This window comes from Bos indicus, chromosome 28 (genome assembly GCF_029378745.1).
Source record: "Bos indicus isolate NIAB-ARS_2022 breed Sahiwal x Tharparkar chromosome 28, NIAB-ARS_B.indTharparkar_mat_pri_1.0, whole genome shotgun sequence".
In the NCBI taxonomy this organism is placed as follows: domain Eukaryota; kingdom Metazoa; phylum Chordata; class Mammalia; order Artiodactyla; family Bovidae; genus Bos; species Bos indicus.
The window spans coordinates 28,552,067-28,577,065 of record NC_091787.1 but is presented as its reverse complement, the minus strand read 5'-3'; the positions used below and the strand labels follow the sequence as shown (position 1 = coordinate 28,577,065).

The window sequence follows — 24,999 nt, the reverse complement described above, 5'->3', positions numbered from 1 at the left end:
AGGTTTTGAGCCTAAAACAAATGCATACTTTTTTCTCAAGAGAGATTTTTAAGAGCATCCCAGTTATAAAGGTGTCAGGCATGTGTGTTACCAGCTCTTTTACTTGCTGGCTACTTGACTCCAAGCAAGTTACTTAACAGCATACCTCAAATTCCTCGTCTGTAAAATGAGGATAATCATTGGACTTATCTCACAGGATTGTTGTGAGCATTAAAAGAGAGAATTGTAGCACAGTGTAGGCAGATAGTAACTAGTTGATTGTTATTACCCTTACTTTTCTACATTTTCTACCTTGTAATATTTTTCTGGACTGGGGTTTGCTTCTCCATTAGGTTCAGAGCATTATTCGCTCCCAAACCAGCATGGGAATGCGTCACAGAGATCGTTCTACAACTGGTAACACCCTCAAGTCTGGCTTGTGTTCAGCCCTCACAACCTACTTTTTTGGAGCTGATCTTAAGGGGAAGCTGACAATCAAAAACTTCCTTGAATTTCAGCGTAAACTGCAGCACGATGTTCTGAAGCTGGAGGTAGGTATTTCTTGCACTTCAGGACGCTGTCCATCATGTACCCACGAGGAGCCTCTGGGCTGGGAGGGGCCTGCACTATAGGTGTTCTTTTTATCTACCTCTAACCATGAGAACTGATTGGTTTGAACCTTATCAGTGATCTGCAGCCTGACAGCAAGTAGGAAATAATATGATTCTAGGACTGAAAGCCCAAGAAGTCTAAATTGAAAATCTTAGTTGTCTCTGGATGCTCAGCTTGAGGAAACAGAAATTCAGGACTCACAGCAGTTCTCAACCTGAGCATGTATGCTTATTGTGTAAAAGGCACCAGGGGATGAAAGCAGGGAGGATAATAAGGAGCTCTTTCTATGAAAGTTTACAAAGGTAATAACAGCTGGAAACACAAAAGGTCAGAAATAAAGATACATGTACTCAGAGTTACAAAGGTGTCATGCTGGGTTTGAGGATTTACTTTTCCACTTAAAGTTTAGACTGTCATGGTATTCAGTTCCTGGACACAACTCTGTAAGAGTTTATTACCTTTTTCTGTGTCTATATTTGTTGAATTAAGTACTTTTAGATTAGTTGGCTAATGAGACTATTCGGTTCAAAACATGCATTAAATGCCTTTTGTATGCATTTTTGTTTGAGGACAAAAAAATGAAGTCTCTGATTTCCTCAGATTTGAAAAAATTCCCTTATGCTGGTGTTTCTCCACCCCCTTTTTTGGGTTAACATATGCCCTGCTTTTAATGTTATTTGAAATTTTGAAACATTAAATACTGTGACTAAAAACACAAAAAAGTATTGGAGAAAAGTGCTGCTTTGTTTTTAAACTCTGAATATTACTTCTCTATCTGCTCTCCCATCTTTCCCCCGAGATTCTAATATACTACTCCCACCTCTTCCACCCACTTACCTCAGTTGAGACAGTTTAAAAAATCCTAACTGAATTCCTATTATTGATCAGAACAGTATTTAATATTCATTCTCTAGAAGAGAAGCAGAAGAATAGATCATACTAAAAATCAGATCTAACTTTAGAATGTGCTTTCACACTGTTTTTTTGGAAATAGAATAATTAATATTTAAGAAATGTACCTTAAAATAACAAAGTAATGGTTCTCCGCGATTCAGCCTCCTTCAAGAGTCTCTTGTAGCCCCTGTAATACTTGGTAAGTATTTATTTATTTTATATATAGTGCAGGGGGCACAAAACTTTACCTCTATCCTCCTGGGGTCTCCACCTGGGCCTGAGTCTTAAATTAATGTAAGACAGATTAACAAGAGAAAAGTATACAGATTTTTACACATACATGAGAATCCCCGTAAAAAAAATGAAGACCCAAAGAAGTGGCTCAGGCTAAATGTTTATATACTAAGTTGAGCAGAGAGAAGCAACTTAGCTTTATGAAGTTTGCATTCTTATCACCAGAAAAAGGGAGTCAAAGTCAAGAGATATCTGTACAAACAGATTTTGTTAAAATAATTCTTATCTTCCTTTAGTCCCCCATATGTTTTAGTTACTTATCCACAGTTGCCTTTCTTTGTTTCCTGCTGGTGTAAGGAGGACATTTTTCACATGGGAGTTTTACATCCTGCTTTCAGGAACCCAGCTGTTTTTGTGTAAGAGTTCCTATGTACTAGGATTCTAGACATATGCCTTGGCCCCTTGTATGCATACCTGAAATGGTCTTCTTTGGAAACATTATAACATAATTTGGGGATGCGAAATTATTTAACTTATTAATTATATAATTACAACTTAGCATGGAGTATACATCCATAAAATATAGTTAGAAGATAAAGCACAAGTCAGAATGGCAGTTTTAACAAACTTTAAACAACAGTACAGGGTCATCAGAATATGGAGTAGATGCCGGCTTTACCACAGTCTAGCCTGACACTCATTCTTGGACACATGACAGAGTCTCAAGAGACAGAGCATGGACCTTTGTCTTTTATCCTGAGATGCTGGAGAGCTTAAAGCCCATTAACGTACCATGTAGATTGCTATTGAAATAGAATCTTATAAAGCAGATTAGGGATTAGGGATTTCATACATGTGTACCCGCATGTAGACTACACCCAAATGCTGAAGAAAAGAGATCTAAAAGACAGTTATATCTAAAATATTTACTCCAGAAAGCTGTCTTCTATTTGACACTGACTTGGATTATCTGTAGTCTTTGGGCCAAGACATACCAAAACTGTTTCTGTTTGACAATCCATAATCCCTCATGTAAGGGAACAAACAGACTTTTGTAAAAGAACCCAGCCTACGACATAATAAAAATCCTATTTATTACATAAAAATGTTTACTAATCTTAAGTCCATTCTTCCATTTAATGGCACAAGATCAGTGAATGAATAACCCCCATATTTAAAATTTCATGGATCAGTACTGTGTCTTCCTAACTAGATGTATAATTCTTTGAAGAGGTATGAATAGCAGAAAGAGCAAAGGTTCTGGTATACTCATAATGAGACCTTGGTTAAAATTTTATTTCTACCACTTACTGGCTGTTTGTGATGAGTTATTTATTCTCTCAAAGCCTAGATTCTCCTTGGTACAACATAGTGGTGGTTAAGTGAGATGGTGTTTCTTATCGGCTGAATTGTGTCCATCCCTCCCCACCCCTACACCAGAGTTTCTGTATTGAATCCCCAAACCCAATTTGGAGAGATCCAACCAGTCCATTCTGAAGGAGATCAGCCCTGGGATTTCTTTGGAAGGAATGATGCTAAAGCTGAGACTCCAGTACTTTGGCCACCTCATGCGAAGAGTTGACTCATTGGAAAAGACTCTGATGCTGGGAGGGATTGGGGGCAGGAGGAGAAGGGGACGCCAGAGGATGAGATGGCTGGATGGCATCACTGACTCAATGGACGTGAGTTTGGGTGAACTCCGGGCGTTTGTGATGGACAGGGAGGCCTGGCGTGCTGCGATTCATGGGGTCGCAAAGAGTCAGACATGACTGAGCGACTGATCTGATCTGATCTATCTGATGATTAAGTTAAAATGAGGCTATTAAGGTGAGCCTTAATCCTGTCTTACTGGTAACCTTGTAAGGATGGAAATTTGGAAAGAGACACAGACACACCAGGGGTGAACTTACACAGAGGGACAACCGTGTAAAGAGACAGCAAGAGGACAGTCAACTGCAAACTAAGGAGAGAGGCTTCAGAGGAAAGCAACTCAGCCTATACCTTGATCTTGGACTTCCAGCCTCCAGAACTGTGAAAAAATTAATTTCTGCTGTTTGTCACCCAGTTGGTAGTCTGTTATGGCAGCCCCACTGAACTAACACAGTGATGTGTGCCTGAAACACTTGGCATGTACCATGCCTTTAATAGTTATCCTTCCACCTTCTTTTATATACCCTCTACCCTTCAGTATATCAGTTGGCACATAGTAGACACCTAAACAGATCATCCCAGACGAATGACCGAAAATCCTTACTTTCATTTTGAAATAGTTTTCTGATAAAACATCTGGAAAATAGAAGCAAATTTTGTTTTTATGAAACATTTTTAATTTTAGTTTTTGAAGTTTAGATAATTTCTCCCCTCACTGAATATGAAATATAATATCATCACAGCCAAGAGGAAAATAGAAATGATTAACATTATCTTAACTTTCACATGGGTTTTATAAATTCCATCATTTTATTTATCTCTTACCAGTTTTATTTCATTGCTTACTAATCTACTTTAAAATTTTAGATCAAGGAGATTTATACCTCCATTTAGTTACTTCTGTCTTTTTCTCACCACAGTAGCTTTGAGAGTGAAGACAACATGATTTATCTGTCAAATTTAATTTCCACACGGGTCAGGGAAGGGAAAAAGTCCATGAACAAAATCTATCGAATGCCTACTATCAGCCAGACAATGTGTAGATATTACATGCCTTCTTTATTTTAATCATCACCAACTCTATTGGATTTGGTGGTATTATACCCGTGTTACAGCTATAGAAACTGAAACTCGAAAAGATAAAAGTTACAGAGGTAGTAAATGGTACAATCAGGATTCCAACTCAGCCTTTCAGACTAAGCTCTTTTCTGTTCATTATCTGATTGTTATTACTTTTAGTCTGAGATAAGTTTTCTGTACATGACTTATTTGGAGCTCTAAAGAAAAAATGTTCAGAAATTTAGGAACAGAAAAAAAAAAAAATTTCCTGAATATTTATAGTTTCCCTTTTTCAACACCATGTTTTTCCAGTTCCTTTGCCCCTCAAATTGAGTCTTATGACTGAAAAGAAATACACCATTCTTTGTGTTTATAAAATACTATGTAAACTACCTATTTAGTTTCTTTTCATAACAGTCATTGACTTGTTAGATTTTTTGTGTTTTAATGCTCTTAACTCTGGTCATATTTGTTTTTTTTACCCTTTGTCTTTATTTGGGAACTCAGAAAACATAGATTTAAAAGAATGACTTTAGAATGCCCAGTTTTATAAGAAAAGATGAGTTAGTAATGGTGAAATGCCTTTTGTGTTTAAGGCTATTGGGAAAAGCAGTTAAAATGACTTGGGATAAAATTATGAACTATTTAATTAAATACTTCACTTTTCATATGCATATAAAAACCACATATACATGCATTTTAATAAATCATAGTGGCTTAATATCAAAAATGCACAGTTTTTTAAAATATCTCCTTTGAAGTTATTAAAAATTCCATCTAAGTCTACCAAGAACGATTGAGCTGAGTTCCTTGGAGACAGGTGCCAAGTCTAATTTCAGTTAATATATTCATTGATTTCTTGAGGACTGCAGCAAGTAGGATGTCAGTCAAAAATGAAAGGTAATAGAGAACTCTTTGAAAGATTATGATTAATTTTAATTTGGGGGGAGGAGAAAAAGGAGCTGTCATTATGTCAAAGAAAAGTAAAAACTAATTTATACAAGGAAGAAGGCAACTTCAGAATACACAAGAGGCAAACTGAAAGAGTATCATCTAACAGATTTCCAATTTGTAACATCTTTTTATAAGTTTTGGGGTTCACATGCTTATTGCATTACCAACCAGATTATCACATTTTAAAATGGAATGAGTATCAGTTATCTGAAGGCAAATTATGTATAATTCAAAGGGTAACAATGACTGTCTCATATTCCCAGTCTTCAAGAAAAAAAATATTGGTGTTAACTAGATTTGTTCAATCAGAAAGAAAGATAACAAGGTGACATAAAAATCTATGCTAATTATTCTCATCTGCCATTAAGAGTAGAACAAAAAATGAGGGTTAATTTAATTTAAATTGTAAGGAACTTAATATTAAAGAATTCCAGAATCACCTACCCTTTACATCATCAAGCTGACATCCTTGTACTCATCTCTTTAAAGTACTAAAGTAGAATTAAATCTTTCTTGCCTCAGTGGAAGACCATATTAAAAGACAAACCTCAGCTCTTTTCTTGGCCAAAAGATTGTTGGAAAGGAGACCAGAAGGCAACCAAACATTTTCCGGAACTAGAACACTCTTGGCAAAGCAAATTTCTTTTTATCTTAATAGTCTGTTTGGGACTTTTTTCCTCCTGGGAAACTGATTCTTATTATGTAAACTTAAAAATGAGAGTTGACTTTGATTTAACTAAATCTAAGAAAAACAAAATGAGGTATGTTTGTTGGTTTTTTTCTTCTTTTTTTTAGTTTTATTCTTCTATTTTTGCCTCTACAAAGCAGAATGTAAATAGTAATAAATCTACCGTTTCTTATTTCATCCTTAGATGTTGTCAACTTGAATTTTCCAAAAATCATTAAAAGAGTTATTAGAGAGTACTTGATTCTTTTACAGATTTGTAACTTTAGGGAACGAAGTATATGTTTAAAGGCTTAAAAAACAAAGGAACAAAAAAAACCTTTAACCTTGTTATTAAGATAACAGTCTGCACTATAAAAAATCTAGTTATATTTGGTTATGATAATAAAATTTTTTACCAGTTTATCTTTTGTAAAAAATTTGAAGTTTATAGCCAGCATAAACTGCTTTATGCTTATAAAACTCTGTTCAGAAAAGGCCTTTAGCAAGCATTATTTCCCCAAGTGTTTAAAAAAAAAGGAATCTATTCTTTCACCATATAAAATACTTTTATTTCATGCTTTTTTGTTTATTTTTATGCTTTACTTTACTTATTTTTAATATCTAGATACCTACCAATCCTATAAGAATTAACAAATTGGGTAGGTAACATGAAATAATCATTACTTTAAAATATAGATCCAGGATAGATCACATCCTGGGCCATAAATCTAGCCTTGGTAAATTCAAAAAAATTGAAATCCTCTCAAGCATCTTTTCTGATCACAATGTGATAAGATTATATGTCAACTACAGGGAAAAAACTATTAAAAATACAAATATATGGAGGCTAAACAACACACATCTGAATAACCAACAAATCACAGAAGAAATCAAAATATGCATAAAAATGAATGAAAATGAAAACACAACAACCAAAAACCTATGGGATTCAGTAAAAGCAGTGCTAAGGGGAAGGGTCATAGCAATACAAGCCTACCTCAAGAAACAGGAGAGAAATCACATAAATAACCTAACTCTACACCTAAAGCAATTAGAAAAGGAAGACATGAAGAACCCCAGGGTTAGTAGAAGGAAAGAAATCTCAAAAATTAGGGCAGAAATAAATGCAAAAGAAACAAAAGAGACCATAGCAAAAATCAACAAAGCTAACAGCTGGTTCTTTGAGAAAATAAATAAAATAGACACACCACTAGCCAGACTCATCAAGAAACAAAGGGAGAAGAATCAAATCAACAAAATTAGAAATGAAAATGGGGAAATCATAACAGACAACACAGAAACACGAAGGATCATAAGAGACTACTATCAGCAACTATATACCAATAAAGTGGACAACTTGGAAGAAATGGACAAATTCTTAGAAAAGTATAACTTTCCAAAACTGAACCAGGAAGAAATAAAATCTTAACAGACCCATCACAAACACAGAAATCAAAACCGTAATCAGAAATCTTCCAATAAACAAAACCCAGGACCAGATGGCTTCACAGCTGAATTCTACCAAAAATTTAGAGAAGAGCTAACACCTATCCTACTCAAACTCTTCCAGAAAATTGCAGAGGAAGGTAAACTTCCAAACTCATTCTGAGGCCACCATCACCCTAATACCGAAACCAGACAAAGATGACACAAAAAGAGAAAACTACAGGCCAATATCACTGATGAACATAGATGCAAAAATCCTTAACAAAATTCTTGCAAACAGAATCCAACAACATATTAAAAAGATCATACATCATGACGAAATGGGCTTGATCCCAGGGATGCAAGGATTCTTCAGTATTCACAAATCAATCAATGTGATACACCACATTAACAAATTAAAAGATAAAAACCATATGATTATCTCAATAGATGCTGAGAAAGCCTTTGACAAAATTCAACATCCATTTATGATAAAAACCCTCCAGAAAGCAGGTATAGGAGGAACATACCTCAACATAATAAAAGCCATATATGATAAACCCACAACAAACATTATCCTCAGTGGTGAAAAATTGAAAGCATTTCCCCTAAAGTCAGGAATAAGACAAGGATGCCCACTCTCACCACTACTATTCAACATAGTTTTGGAAGTTTTGGCCACAGCAATCAGAGCAAAAAAATAAAAGGAATCCAAATTGGAAAAGAAGAAGTAAAACTCTCACTGTTTGCAGATGACATGATCCTCTACATAGAAAACCCTAAATACTCCACCAGAAAATTACTAGAGCAAATCAATGAATACAGTAAAGTTGCAGGATATAAAATTAACATGCAGAAATCCCTTGCATTCCTATGAGAAAACAGAGAAATTAAGGAAACAATTCCATTCACCATTGCAACGAAAAGAATAAAATACTTAGGAATAAATCTACCTAAAGAAACAAAAGACCTATATATAGAAAACTATAAAACACTGATGAAAGAAATCAGAGATGACACAAATAGATGAAGAAATGTACCATATTCATGGATCGGAAGAATCAATATAGTGAAAATGAGTATACTACCCAAAGCAATCTATAGATTCAATGCAATCCCTATCAAGCTACCAATGGTATTTTTCAGAGAATTAGAACAAATAATTTCACAATTTGTATGGAATTACAAAAACCCTTGAATAGCCAAAGCAATCTTGAGAAAGAAGAATGGAACTGGAGGAATCAACCTGCCTGACTTCAGGCTCTACTACAAAGCCACAGTCATCAAGACAGTATGGTACTGGCACAAAGACAGAAATAGATCAGTGGAACAAAATAGAAAGCCCAGAGATAAATCCACGCACATCCAGGACATGGAAGCAACCTAGATGTTAATTGGCAGACAAATGGATAAGAAAGCTGTGGTACATATACATAATTGAATATTACTCAGCTATTAAAAAGAATACATTTGAATCAGTTCTGATGAGGTGAGTGAAACTGGAGCCTATTATACACAGCGAAGTAAGTCAGAAAGAAAAACACCAATATAGTATATTAACACATGTATATGGAATTTAGAAAGATGGTAACGATGACCCTATATGCGAGACAGCAGAAGAGACACAGATGTAAAGAACAGACTGTTGAACTCTGTGGGAGAAGGCAAGAGTGGGATGATTTGAGAGAATAGCATTGAAACATGTATAATATCATGTGAACTAGATGACCAGTCCAGGTTCAATGGGATGAGGAGGGAGGTGGGAGGGAGGATCAGGATAGGGAACACATCCTGAATGTATGGCAAAAACCACCACAATATTGTAAAGTAATTAGCCTCCAATTAAAATTTTTAAAATAGAAATGTATAAAAATGATAGAATAAAAATTTAAGGGCCCACAATAATTCTTGATAAGTCAGTCACTCATGACTTGATGTCAACACTTTTTAAAGCTCATTCTGTCTTCTTTCTGTAGCATATTGTGAGGTAGGTCCAAAGTCTTGCACTGATGAAACCAAGTTAACTCTCAGGGTAAGTTAGTTTAATAAGAAAATACGTAAAACCTAAAGCCAAACTCTGATTTAGTTTCTTGCAATTCCCTTTACACCCTATAGCTCAAGTTTGCTGTCATTTGCTGCTTGTAGGTAGAATCAGATGGAAGGTCTATCCATGGTAGAATGTCTATGGTGATACAAAGTTCCTTTAATGTAAATGTAACCTGAATTAATTATTCTATAAAAATTACATAAAAGAGTGCTTATTGTTTCATATTTTTTGGAGAATGAAAGGAAAGTTTGAAACTTTGGTGCTTAAACATATATGATCTAGGCATTATTTTTTAAAGATATTAATTAGTATTTCTGAATCTGACATTTCAGATTGATCATTAAAGTGCAGAAAACTTAGAGATTAATTTTTTTTAATTTGCAGATAGCATTGTAATTCCAAAGTCAATATGTTAGTCATACCTCTTATCATACTTGGCAATCACCAGGATTTTCTTGTCATCACATATCTTTAATTCACATTCTAAGTTAACTAAACTGGCCACAAGAAAAAAAGGGCCTCATAAATCATGAAAATTTGATTTTTCTCTGGTGGAAATTTTTCCTCACTCTTATCATTCAAATAGTCTTATTAACCATTTTTTTTAGTAGAACACAGACACTTCTCAATTTATGAATGAGCTGTGTACCAGTGTGTTAAAAGTTCATAGGTCAACTCTTTGGAAATCAGAATGCAGTGATAATTTCTTTAGTCTTACACACAGATCAGATCAGATCAGATCAGTCGCTCAGTCGTGTCTGACTCTTTGCAACACCATGAATCGCAGCACACCAGGCCTCCCTGTCCATCACCAACTCCCGGAGTTCACTGAGACTCACGTCCATTGAGTCAGCAAGCCATCCAGCCATGTCATCCTCTGGCGTCCCCTTCTCCTTCTGCCCCCAATCCCTCCCAGCATCAGAGTCTTTTCCAATGAGTCAACTCTTCGCATGAGGTGACCAAAGTACTGGAGTCTCAGCATTAGCATCATTCCTTCCAAAGAAAACCCCAGGGCTGATCTCCTTCAGAATGGACTGGTTGGATCTCCTTGCAGTCCAAGGGACTCTCAAGAGTCTTCTCCAACACCACAGTTCAAAAGCATCAATTCTTCAGCACTCAGCCCTCTTCACAGTCCAACTCTCACATCCATACATGACCACAGGAAAAACCATAGCCTTGACCAGACAAACCTTTGTTGGCAAAGTAATGTCTCTGCTTTTGAATCTGCTATCTAGGTTGGTCATAACTTTCCTTCCAAGGAGTAAGTGTCTTTTAATTTCATGGCTGCAGTCACCATCTATAGTGATTTTGGAGCCCCCAAAAATAAAGTCTGACACTGTTTCCCCATCTATTTCCCATGAAGTGATGGGACCAGATGCCATGATCTTCGTTTTCTGAATGTTGAGCTTTAAGCCAACTTTTTCACTGTCCTCTTTCACTTTCATCAAGAGGCTTTTGAGTTCCTCTTCACTTTCTGCCATAAGAGTGGTGTCATCTGCATATCGGAGGTTATTGATATTTCTCCCGGCAATCTTGATTCCAGCTTGTGTTTCTTCCAGTCCAGCGTTTCTCATGATGTACTCTGCATATAAGTTAAATAAACAGGGTGATAATATACAGCCTTGACATACTCCTTTTCCTATTTGGAACCAGTCTGTTGTTCCATGTCCAGTTCTAACCGTTGCTTCCTGACCTGCATACAGATTTCTCAAGAGGCAGATCAGGTGGTCTCGTATTCCCATCTCTTTCAGAATTTTCCACAGTTTATTGTGATCCACACAGTCAAAGGCTTTGGCATAGTCAGTAAAGCAGAAATAGATGCTTTTCTGGAACTCTCTTGCTTTTTCCATGATCCAGCGGATGTTGGCAATTTGATCTCTGGTTCCTCTGCCTTTTCTAAAACCAGCTTGAACATCAGGAAGTTCACAGTTCACATATTGCTGAAGCCTGGCTTGGAGAATTTTAAGCATTATTTACTAGCATGTGAGATGAGTGCAATTGTGCGGTAGTTTGAGCATTCTTTGGCATTGCCTTTCTTTGGGATTGGAATGAAAACTGACCTTTTCCAGTCCTGTGGCCACTGCTGAGTTTTGCAAATTTGCTGGCATATTGAGTGCAGCACTTTCACAGCATCATCTTTCAGGATTTGGAATAGCTCAACTGGAATTCTGTCATCTCCACTAGCTTTGTTCGTAGTGATGCTTTCTAAGGCCCACTTGACTTCACATTCTAAGATGTCTGGCTGTAGGTCAGTGATCACACCATCATGATTATCTGGGTCGTGAAGATCTTTTTTGTAGAGTTCTTCTGTGTATTCTTGCCACCTCTTCTTAATATCTTCTGCACACAGCAGAATGCTTAATATGCAATATAGTTGAATGTGATACAGTAAAATGGAAAGTAGTATAAAAGATCATTGTGAATGTTTAATCAGTAGCTACTCTCCTAGCTACAACAGTCTGTTGTAGAAGTATCAAATGTTTTAACAAAAAATTGAGTATATATTACATAACAAAAATACTAGCCAACATATCTCTTGAGTTCACTGTAAGTCAAGCACTATTGTGGATGCCTTATTACATTATTTTCATTTAATCTTCACAATACTATTTGATTGGCATTATAATTATCCACATTTAACAAATGAGAACGCGAAGAACCAAAGAAGTTAAGTAATTTACACAAGGTCCCTAACATGATAAAGGAGGAGCTGATATTTGATTCTAGACAGTCTACCTCTACAGTCTGCTCTTTTTTTAAATTGAAGTATATGTAATTTACAATGTTCTATTAGTTTCACATCTACAGAAGTGATTAAATTATACATATATATATATATCTTTCCCATATTTTCCATTATATCTTATTGTAAGATATTGAGTATAGTTCTCAGTGCTGTACACTAGCTCCTTGCTGTTTACCTATTTTATATATACTAGTGTATATATGTTAATCCCACACTCCTAATTTATCTTCCATCCTCTGCCTCTAACTATCCCCTTTGGTAACCATAAGTTTGTGTTCTATATCTGAGTCTGTTTCTGTCTTAGAAATAAGCGCATTTGTATCATTTTCTTAGATTTACATATAAGTGATAAGACCGGGAGCTGACTGTGGCTCAGAAAATGAACTCCTTATTGCCAAACTCAGACTTAAATTGAAGAAAGTAGGGAAAACCACTAGATCATTCAGGTATGACCTAAATCAAATCCCTTATGATTATACAGTGGAAGTGAGAAATAGATTTAAGGGACTAGATCTGATAGAGTGCCTGATGAACTACGGACGGAGGGAGGTTCGTGACATTGTACAGGAAACAGGGATCTAAACCATCCTCTTGGAAAACATGCAAAAAAGCAAAATGGCTGTCTGGGGGGGGCCTTACAGATAGCTGTGAAAAGAAGAGAAGTGAAAAGCAAAGGAAAAGGAAAGATATAAGCATCTGAATGCAGAGTTCCAAAGAATAGCAAGGAGAGATAAGAAAGCCTTCCTCAGCAATCAGTGCAAAGAAATAGAGGACAACAACAGAATGGGAAACACTAGCGATGTCTTCAAGAAAATTAGAGATACCAAGGGAACATTTCATGCAAAGATGGGCTCAATAAAGGACAGAAATGGTATGGACCTAACAGAAGCAGAAGATATTAAGAAGAGATGGCAAGAATACACAGAAGAACTATACAAAAAAGATCTTGAAGACCCAGATAATCACGATGGTGTGATCACTCACCTAGAGCCAGACATCCTGGAATGTGAAGTCAAGTGGACCTTAGGAAGCATGACTACAAACAAAGCTAGTGGAGGTGATGGAATTCCAGTTGAGCTATTTCAAATCCTGAAAGATGATGCTGTGAAAGTGCTGCACTCAATATGCCAGCAAATTTGCAAAACTCAGCAGTGGCCACAGGACTGGAAAACGTCAGTTTTCATTCCAATCCCAAAGAAAGGCAATGCCAAAGAATGCTCAAACTACCGCACAATTGTACTCATCTCACATGCTAGTAAAGTAATGCTTAAAATTCTCCAAGCCAGGCTTCAGCAGTACGTGAACCGTGAACTTCCTGATGTTCAAGCTGGTTTTAGAAAAGGCAGAGGAACCAGAGATCAAGTTGCCAACATCCGCTGGATCATGGAAAAAGCAAGAGAGTTCCAGAAAAGCATCTATTTCTGCTTTACTGACTATGCCAAAGCCTTTGACTGTGTGGATCACAATAAACTGTGGAAAATTCTGAAAGAGATGGGAATACCAGATCACCTGATCTGCCTCTTAAGAAACCTATATGCAGGTCAGGAAGCAACAGTTAGAACTGGACGTGGTACAACAGAGTGGTTCCAAATAGGAAAAGGAGTACATCAGGGCTGTATATTGTCCCCCTGCTTATTTAACTCATATGCAGAGTACATCATGAGAAACGCTGGGCTAGAAGAAGCACAAACTGGAATCAAGATTGCCGGGAGAAATATCAATAACCTCCGATATGCAGATGACACCACCCTTATGGCAGAAAGTGAAGAGGAACTCAAAAACCTATTGATGAAAGTGAAAGAAGAGAGTGAAAAAGTTGGCTTAAAGCTCAACATTCAGAAAACGAAGATCATGGCATCTGGTCCCATCACTTCATGGCAAATAGATGGGGAAACAGTGGAAACAGTGTCAGACTTTATTTTGGGGGGCTCCAAAGTCACTGCAGATGGTGATTAAAGCCATGAAATTAAAAGACACTTACTCCTTGGAAGGAAAGTTATGACCAACCTAGAGAGCATATTAAACATCAGAGACATTACTTTGCCAACAGTGGTCCGTGTAGTCAAACCACAGTCAGACTACTGTGGTTTTTCCAAACTGTATAGGTGTGAGAGTTGGACTGTAAAGAAAGCTGAGCACTGAAGAATTGATGCTTTTGAACTGCAATGTTGGAAAAGACTCTTCAGAGTCCCTTGGACTGCGAGCAGCTCCAATCAGTCAATTCTCAAGTAAATCAGTCCTGAATATTCATTGGAAGGACTGATGTTGAAGCTGAAACCCCAATACTTTGGACACCTGATGGGAAGAACTGACTTATTTGAAAAGACCCTAATCCTGGGAAAGATTGAAGGCAGGAGGAGAAGGGTCCAACAGAGGACGAGATGGTTGGATGGCATCACTGACTCAGTGGACATGTTTGAGTAAGCTCTGGGAGTTGGTGATGGACAGGGAAGCTCAGGGTCAGACACAACAGAGCGACTGAACTGAACTGAACTGAACTGATGTTCTGGCTTTTGTAGACAGTGCTGCTGTGAACGTAGGGGTGCATGTATCTTCTTGAGTTAGAGTTTTCTCCCGATAATATATCCAGGAGTAGGATTACAGGGTCATAAGGTAATTTTCTTTTTAATTTTTAAGGATTCTCCATACTAATTTCCATAGGTCAGTTCAGTCACTCAGTCATGTTCAACTCTTTGCAACCCCATGAACTGCAACATGCCAGGCCTCCCTGTCCATCACCAACTCCCAGAGTCTACACAAACCAATGTCCTTTGAGTCATTGATGCCATCGAACCATCTCATCCTCTGTCATCCCCTTCCCCTACTGCCCTCAGTCTTTGCCAGCATCAGGATCTTTTCACATAAGTCAGCTCTTCGCATCAGATGGCCAAAGTATTGGAGTTTCAGCTTCAATATCAGTCCTTGCAACAAACACCCAGGACTGATCTCCTTTAGGATGGACTGGTTGGATCTCCTTGCAGTCCAAGGGACTCTCAAGAGTCTTCTCCAACACCATAGTTCAAAAGCATCAATTCTTCTGTGCTCAGCTTTCTTTATAGTCCAACTCTCATATCCATACATGACTACTGGAAAAAAATAGCTTTGACTAGATGGACCTTTGTTGACAAAGTAGTGGCTCTGCTTTTTAATATGCTGTCTAGGTTGGTCATAACTTTCCTTCCAAGGAGTAAGCGTCTTTTAATTTCATGGCTGCAGTCACCATCTACAGTGATTTTGGAGCCCCCCAAAATAAAGTCTGACACTGTTCCCAACTGTTTGCCATGAAGTGATGGGACCGGATGCCATGATCTTAGTTTTCTGTATGTTAAGCTTTAAGCCAACTTTTTCACTCTCCTCTTTCACTTTCATCAAGAGGCTCTTCAGTTCTTCACTTTCTGCCATAAGGGTGGTGTCATCTGCATATCTGAGGTTATTGATATTTCTCCCGGCAATCTTGATTCCAGCTTGTGTTTCTTCCAGTCCAGCGTTTCTCATGATGTACTCTGCATATAAGTTAAATAAGCAGGGTGACAATATACAGCCTTTTCCTATTTGGAACCAGTCTGATGTTCCGTGTCCAGTTCCATGACTGTTGCTTCCTAACCTGCATATAGGTTTCTCAAGAGGCACGTCAGGTGGTCTGGTATCCCCATCTCTTTCAGAATTTTCCACAGTTTATTGTGGAAAATTATTGTGATCCATACAGTCAAAGACTTTGGCATAGTCAATAAAGCAGAAATAGATGTTTTTCTGGAACTCTCTTGCTTTTTCGATGATCTAGCAGATGTTGGCAATTTGATCTCTGATTCCTCTGCCTTTTCTAAAACCAGCTTGAACATCTGGAAGTTCATGGTTCACGTATTGCTGAAGCCTGGCTTGGAGAATTTTGAGCATTACTAGTGTGTGAGATGAGTGCAATTGTGCGGTAGTTTGAGCATTCTTTGGCGTTGCCTTTCTTTGGGATTGGAATGAAAACTGACCTTTTCCAGTCCTGTGGCCAGTGCTGAGTTTTGCAAATTTGCTGGCATATTGAGTGCAGCACTTTCACAGCATCATCTTTCAGGATTTGAAATAGCTCAACTGGAATTCCATCACCTCCACTAGCTTTGTTCGTAGCGATCCTTCCTAAGGCCCACTTGACTTCACATTCCAGGATGTCTGGGTCTAGGTGAGTGATCACACCATCGTGATTATCTGGGTCTTCAAGATCTTTTTTGTACAGTTCTTCTCTGTATTCTTACCGCATCTTCTTAATATCTTCTGCTTCTGTTAGGTCCTCACTATTTCTGTCCTTTATTGAGGTCATGGTTGCATGAAATGTTCCCTTGGTATCTCTAATTTTCTTGAAGAGATCTCTAGTCTTTCCCATTCTATTATTTTCCTCTATTTCTTCGCACTGATCACTGAGGAAGGCTTTCTTATCTCTCCTTGCTATTCTTTGAAACTCTGCATTCAGATGTTTATATCTTTCCTTTTCTCCTTTGCTTTTCACTTCTCTTCTTTTCACAGCTATTTGTAAGGCCTCCTCAGACAGCCATTTTGCTTTTTTGCATTTCTTTTTCTTGGGGATGGTCTTGATCCCTGTCTCCTATACAGTGTCATGAACCTTCATCCATAGTTCATCAAATCGAGTCCCTTCAGTCTATTTCTCACTTCCACTGTATAATCATAAGTGATTTTATCTAGGTCATACCTGAATGGTCTAGTGGTTTTCCCCACTTGCTTCAATTTAATTCTGAATTTAGCAATAAGGAGTTCATGGTCTGAGCCACAGTCAGCTCCTGGTCTTGTTTTTGCTGACTGTATAGAGCTTCTGCATCTTTGGCTGCAGAGAATATAATCAGTCTGATTTTGGTATTGGCCATCTGTTGATGTCCATATGTAGAGTCTTCTCTTGTGTTGTTGGAAGAGGGTGTTTACTCTGACAGGTGCATTATCTTGGCAAAACTCTATTAGCCTTTGCCCTGCTTCATAGACTGTAACAATTTACATTCCCACCAACACTGTAGGAACGTACCTTTTTCTCCCTACCCCCTCCAACATTTGTAGACTTCTTAATGATGGCCATTTTGGCTGGTGTGAGATGATACCTCATTGTGGTATTGATTTGTGTTTCTCTTAATAATTAGTGATATTAAGTGTCTTTTCATGTACCTGTTGACCATCTGTATGTCTTCTTTAGAAAAATATCTCTAGGCCTTCTACCCAATTTTAGAGTCTGCACTTAACTACTGATTTACACTAGCTTTCCAGGAGCTGTGCTGAATGCTCAGGATTCAGGTATGAACAAAATACTGTCCCTACTCCCAAGAAACTTATAAAAATGAGCTGAATAAACCAGAAATTCTTGCACAGTGTTGTAAGTACAATATTGGAGAGATTTATGTGGTGCAATTAGAGTATAATAGGGGACATGTAAGTCAGTCTGTGAAGTAAAAGAGCAAGGGACCACTCAGGAAGTTTTCCCAGAGATGGCAATATTTGAGTCAGCTTTAACTCTGCAGTTTATTATATCTAAAGAAAGAATTTTTGTCAGCTGTTCGTCCTGGTTGTAGGATAGATGAGAAGAGGCAAGGAAGCGCTGAGTACACTGGGACTGGGGCCAAGAGAGGGGTGACAGAGAAAATGACCTTTCTTACCCCGTTTGTCCCAAACAAGATTTAATGTGTCCCTTAGGTGTTCTCAGGTTGGTAGAGTCTCTGTGCCTTCAAGTCTGGGTCTGCAGAGATTGTTGAGAAGCATATGAAAAGCAGGGGACTGGATAAGAGAAGAGAAGCTTTCTCCAGATTTCTGGAGCTAGCGGGACCGTAGAAAGATCAAATTTGGCCTCTAAATCAGACCTTGAATGAAGAACTTGGAACTCAGTGTTGCCTAAGGGATCTGAGTAGGTATTTTCATTTTTATCCCTCTTCTAGCCATCTTTCGCCATATTTCAGAATTATGGTTCTCAGAATTTATGGACATTTTAAAAGGAAGAATGTGAGCTTTAAAGAATGATAACTGTACCAATGATTGGAAAGAAGCTTTTTGTCCTTTAATTTTTTTCCCTTCTTCTAAATAATTTGGCCTTAAATAACTCTTCTAAGTCTATTTTTTTCTTTCTTAGAGGGAAAGGAGATTTTTTTAAAAATACCTTTATCCTCCAGCCTGCCATATAAGCTTAGAGGAGACTGAGAAGTCTAGACAGTGTCTTAGGAATCAGAGCCAGCTTTGCAGTAATTTGTGAATAAATAATGCAATGCAGCCTGTTGAATTCAGACTCTGAGCAAATGCCACTTTGAAGTGAAGTCGCTCAGTCGTGTCCGACTGTTTGTGACCCCGTGGACTGTAGCCCACCAGGCTCCTCCATCCATGGTATACTCCAGGCAAGAACACTGGAGTGGGTTGCCATTTCCTTCTCCAGGGGATCATCCCGACCCAGGGATCAAACCTGAGTGTCCCGCGTTGTAGGCAGACGCTTTACTGTCTGAGCCACCAGGGAAGTCCGCTTTAGAGGATCATATAAATTACATCAGGGTATTACCCTCTGAATTCAGTTAACAGCACAAAAACAGCTTTTGTCAAGTCTCTTTCATTTCTGATTTTAATATAATGCCTTTTCTTCCTCTCTGCCCACATTCTCCTTGTGCAATATTAGCATGAATGTTTTTTCATATTAAAGCTCCTTGGCCTAATAAAATATAAACTACTTCAATCATTTTTGACATAAAAAGCCTCAAATAAAGTGAAAGTTGCTCAGTTGTGTCCGACTCTTTGCAATCTCATGGACTATATAGTCCTTGGAATTCTCTAGACCAGAATACTGGAGTGGGTAGCCTTTCCCTCCTCCAGGGGGTCTTCCCAACCCAGGGATCATTCCTAGGTCTCCCGCGTTGCAGGCGGATTCTTTACCAGCTGAGCTATCAGGAAAGCCTCAAATAAAGCAATGCCAAAAAAGCTTTATGGGAGATGCCCCTTTTCTTTACTAGTCTTTCCTTGAGATATGGTAGCACATCTACCTAGCAGAAGAAATAAAAACCAAAAATGTAAAACTTAGTCATTTTCTTACTAATAACAAATTGAAATTATTTAGTGTTTAGGTATGTGCCAGGCATTGTGTTAGATACTGGATATATGAAACCAAGTAGACCCTGATTCCTAAATTTAAGGAACTATAAACAGTCTGGGAAATTAGTTACTACAGTATAGGAAGAAAAGTACAATTATGGAGGTATGCACAGAAGAGGTGAACAATAAATATTTGTGAAAAGAATAATCAGTATACGGTTATGCCATTTGGGTTTTTTGAAAGTTGGTCTAACTGTGAGTTTTACCTCTATGGCCTTGGAAGCCTGTGTTTCATCATTTGTACAATTAGGGTAATAGCCACCTCACAGACTTGTAAGGAAGATTGCCTGAGATAAGAAAGACCCCAGTGGCATGCCTAGCACCCACCAATCACTCTAGGAAGATGTATTCATTTATTCATTCATCTGTGGCTGCCTGTGTGAAATTTTAGTGCCAAATGTTGGACAGCTCCACAGAGCCCTTTCCCAGAAACTGCTGTTTTCTCCTGCGCTTCTTGCTTTATCAGAAAAGGAAGTGAGGGAAGAGTCAGTAACTTCTTGACATCTCTGTCCAGTGGCCCATCTTGATATTCTTTGCAGTTTTGTCTCCTTTAATGTTTGAAAAGATTCCAGAAAAATTCCAATTTCACAGTCATTATGTTTATTCAATTTTTCATCCCAAATCAGTGATTTCCAGAATATCATTGAAGATATCACTCAGTGAGATGTGTGATAATATTTTTCAAATTTCCAGATGGATACATTATGGAGCATGATGCCAGAAATTAAGGAACTGAAGTAGTTTTTCCTTGAATATAATGTTGATTCACTTTCTCTTTAATGGACATCATATACAGAACCATTAATACAAAGTTATTGCTGTCATCATTGCTAAAGATATTAATATACTATTATTCGCCTTCCTATTTAGAAGCAGTTTCCATGAATTTTCTGTGCTGTTAAGACTGGCAGAGTATAAACCCAGAAACTCTAAAAGCATCTCATTTGCTGTAGTAAAAGTACCTTTCTTATCTGGTGGGTCATTTTTTTTTTTTTTAACTGGTTTTTTTTTTTTTTTTTTTTTTTGGTGGGTCATTTTTGTTGTGGTAGTAATTGTTTCTCTGTTTCTCTCTAACATGCTGCTGCTAAGTCGCTTCAGTCTCGTCCGACTCTGTGCGACCCCATAGACAGCAGCCCACCAGGCTCCCCCGTCCCTGGGATTCTCCAGGCAAGAGCACTGGAGTGGGTTGCCATTTCCTTCTCCAATGCATGAAAGTGAAAAGTGAAAGTGAAGCCGCTCAGTCATGTCCGACTCTTAGTGACCCCATGGACTGCAGCCCACCAGGCTCATCTGTCCATGGGATTTTCCAGGCAAGAGTACTGGAGTGGGGTGCCATTGCCTTCTCCGCTCTCTAACATAGAGGATGAATTAATGTTAATAGGGTTGATTTCACAGTTGCTCTTGTTCAGGGTAATGTGTGTGATGCTGCAACTCCAGCTCTGATGTTGGTGTTACTACCACTGCTGGTATAGATTTCTGCTCAAGCTCTAATATTTCTTCAAAGTAGGAAGATGGTTTCTAAAAATTGAAGTATTACAACTCTGCATTAGTTAGCTATTATTGCATAAGCAATTATCCCCAAACTTAGCCATTTAAAGAATTTATTATATCACACAGTTTCTAAGGGATAGGAATCCAGGAGCAGCTCAGCTGGGTGGTTCTGGCTATCTCTCATTTGGTGGTGGTCACAGTGTCAGCCAGAACTGCAGTCTTCTAAAAGCCTGACCAGTCTGGAGGGTCCTCTTTCAAGCTCACTCACATAGCCACAGGCAGGAGGCTTTCAGTTCCTCCTCCTCTGGACCTCTTCACAAGGCTCTCTTGACATGGTCCATTGTGGGAGGAGACTGCACGTGAGTGAATATTAGAAAATGGGGAACACTGGGGACCATTTCTATATAGGGTACCACCTGTGTACACTTACCACCTTCCTCAGGGTATAAGAGTAGCCTTCGGCAGGCTGTGTCAAGGATAGTTCCAGTGACATGCCATCTCCAGTAGTGCTGTCTCATGGCCCTGCCATCATCTCTGCCTTTCCCAGCACTTGTCGTGGAGGCCATCCCACCAGTTTGTCTTTCTGCCCTGGCTTGATTTGTCGCAGATGCCTCATTGCCTTTCTGAACCACTGGCACTGCTCAGGGTCACCGCAGCTCTCCCTCACATGTTCCATTAGCTGTGAATCTAGTGAACAGAGGATTGCAGCCTTATGTTCTTCCTTCCCAGAAAGCTTGCTTCCTTGTAGTCTTCAGGCAGTGTATATCCATAGTTTCTCTCTGCTTCACCAGACACCCAGCTGCATGTTCATGTAATCCAGATTCAGCAAATGCTTGCCATATTCCTGCCCCAGTCCCTTCTGTTTCCAAAGAAATGTGTCCTGCTATGTAGCTTTTGAATTAACAAGGAAGGCTCCTCTCATCTCCAGGATTCAAGTTTTCCCCCCAAGGGATGAAGCTTAATCTCTGTTTTGTTATGCAGCATGGTGTATTGCTCCCCTTAGTGGCAGAAGTATTGGACATTTTGAAGAAATAAATGTACAGCTAAAATGATGTGATATGTTTTAGTTTGCATGCTTGTAATTTAAGGAGTATATCTGTTAAGATCTCTTTTAAATCATTATCTATAATGAAAATACTTCATAGATTTTTTTCTGAAATATTTTGTAATCAACTTGGAAAATTCCCACTGTAACACCAAATGAGAGACTGTGTTAAAAACTAACAGGTTGCTTTTTTTTTACTCAGGATTTAAGGAATTTTGTTCTCATGATTCACAGAAGATGGTATGTATTAAAACACCTGGATAATACATCACTTAGTGATAGCCTTCTGTATGTCTGAGAATGTTGATTTCTTTGGTCTAACGGACTTGGAACTTTTAGGCAAAAAGTAGCTACTGTTTGGTTATCCCTTTACACAATTTACAATTATTCACTTAGGTATAAGCTCATCTTACTCTGTGATGTTAACTAAAGAAATGGGATCAAACTCTGCTTTCTGTCAGGAATTCTCCCTATAGGCTCAGTTCAGTTCAGTTCAGTTGCTCAGTCATGTCTGACTTTTTGCGACCCCATGAACCGCAGCACACCAGGCCTCCCTGTCCATCACCAACTCCCGGAGTCCACCCAAACCTATGTCCGTTGAGTCGGTGATGCCATCCAACCATCTCATCCTCTGTTGTCCCCTTCTCTTCCTGCCCCCGATCTTTCCCAGCATCAAGGTCTTTTTAAGTGAGTCAGCTCTTTGCATCAGGTGGCCAGAGTTTCAGCTTCAATGTCAGTCCTTCCAATGCTAAACTGAACTAAATTTTTAAGTAAATGAGTATCAGGTTAAATTTGATTGAGACTAGTTTTTAAATTTGGATCTAAAGTAATGCTGGGATTTTTCTAATGCTTGGGAAATGGTGCTGGTTGGTTTGTTGATTTGCTTATTTTGATTTTAAAGAGCCTATAAAGGCATTTCCTTTTTCTCCATCAGGGAAGGTTAATTAAAGTTCTCTTAGTACAGTATCTCCACAACTGGTCTTAAAGAATATTGTGGTGTATTCGTTTCCTAACTGTGGATTTGAAATAAGTTTTTTAGTTCACTGTATCTTTATGCTCTGACAGGGTTATGATAGCTAGGGGAACAGTCTCTTTGGTTCCTCACTTGTGAGTATGTATAACCTCAAATGTGATGTTAATGTGGCTTTGCATTCAATTTCTGTCAAGGAAAAATAATAAATTGTGGAGCTGGTTAATCCAGTGAGTCTAGTAAGAAGTCATTTATTTGAACATGTAGTCATTAACTCGCCAAAGCTAATCAGATTTTATACATACTTTGTCAACAGGAGCCTGCTCTGCCTAGTGAAACATAATTTATTTTAAACTGGCATAATGGAGCGTAACCTTAGCTGCCCTTCTCAACTAGCTTTGCAGAAGTTATCCAGAAAGATTCACCTTCCCTCTATGACTTTTTAGTGATCATCATGTCCATGTGCCAGAGGGCTCCATGGGGCAAATTTTACTCTCAGAGCAGAGTAGAAGTTAACACAGTTTTAGTAAATGAATACTGCTAAGCTATAATTAGTATATCTCAAACCATAGTTTCTAGATAGCTTCAAAAATTTGAAATACCTGCCTCTCTGCCAATATGTGCTGATGAATATATGACAGAAGAATGTGCAGTTTTCCTTTTAATGTTATCATGGTGGTATAATTTTAGTGTATTTAATTGGTTGGTTCTGGTCTGAAATACTAATCAACTTCCTTTCTGCCTCTGTACTGAAAACGGTGCAATAATTTTGACCTTGTGTTTATGTGGCAGTCTCCTCTGTATTAAAAAAGCCATGGACAGCTTGTTCCTCCCTAAATAATTTGAGGCTTATTTTTGCCTCCCAGCTCCATGACAGCCAGAAGCGAAGAATTCAGTATTTGAATTATAGTAAAGGGATATAACTGAGAATGACCAACCAATACTAATATCTTTGTCTTCAATGTTGCAACTCGCTCTTAAGATCAAATACATTTGAAGGTAGGAGATCTCTGCTACTTTGGAGAGTGACAAGAGATGAAAAGAGCAGCTTCCTTTATAGTTGTCACTGCCCCTATTACCTTGTATTGGCCATTCACATGAGTGTATCAGATGTTGCAAGTTTTATAGGATCCTAAGAAGGGAAGGTGTTAAAAGCAATTTAAAGATTTAAGGAAGTATAATTTCACACATGAAAACATTCTCTTAGGACCAGCAAAGAAAGACCTGCCAGGCAGAAATGAGAATTTATCTGACTTTCTTTTAGTAAAAACTTCAAGTTTGTAGTGAGAAAGTCAAGCAACCATCAGCTTTCCAAGTAGCTAAAATCACATTCAAAGAACTAGATATGAAGCAGAAAAGAATCTATTAGGCATAGATATCTTAATCACACCCATTCCCACAATCCCTGTTAGTAACATCATCTCATCTTGCCACTTCTGTTCGTATCCAGCACCATTCTAGTCTACACTACAGGTTATCTTTTGGCTGAATTACTTTAGTCACTTCCCAGCTAGTCTTACTATAGCTACTCTTTTTGTTTGTTTGTTTCATCAGGTCTTACTTGTTTCTCACGAGATCTTCATTGCATTGTTCAGGATCTTTTGTTGTGGCTCGCGGGCTCCAGAGCACTTGGGCTTCAGTAATTGTAGCACATGGGCTCTCTAGTTGGGGTGCATGGGCTTAGTTGCTCTATGGCAAGTGGAATCTTGGTTCCCCGATCAGAGATCAAACGGGTGTCCCCTGCATTGCAAGGCCAATTCTTAACCACTGGACCACCAGAGAAGTCCCACTATAGCCACTCTTGCCTTCCTCATTCTTCTTAAACTAAAGACTTAAACCCTTACCCCTGGACTCTGTATAATTTGACCTCTGTCACCTCCTCTTCCAAGTTCATCTCGTACCAATCATTCTTCCACCTAAGGGCCTTTGCACTATTGTTGATTTGCTTGAAATACTCTCTTCCTCATTTCCCTTACCCCAGTTACCTCCTTGTCTCTCACAGCCCAGTTAGACCTCATTTTAGGTTACATATTTCCAAAGCAGTCTGTACTTTTTCTTCAGGTGACTTGACTATATAGTCTCCTGATTAATTCTTAAATACCTGTCTCCAAACACTTCT

General features: G+C 38.3%; 1 protein-coding gene across 2 annotated transcripts in view; it reads left to right on the top strand.

The window, feature by feature from the left end:
* The window catches only part of MICU1 (mitochondrial calcium uptake 1), a 218,243-nt gene that overhangs the window by 129,506 nt on the left and 63,738 nt on the right, over nucleotides 1–24,999 (top strand). For both annotated transcript variants that reach the window (XM_019953951.2, XM_070782354.1), the window contains exon 8: nucleotides 333–530. In XM_019953951.2, the coding sequence (XP_019809510.1) occupies nucleotides 333–530 (198 nt within the window). The remainder of the gene's footprint in view (nucleotides 1–332; nucleotides 531–24,999) is intronic.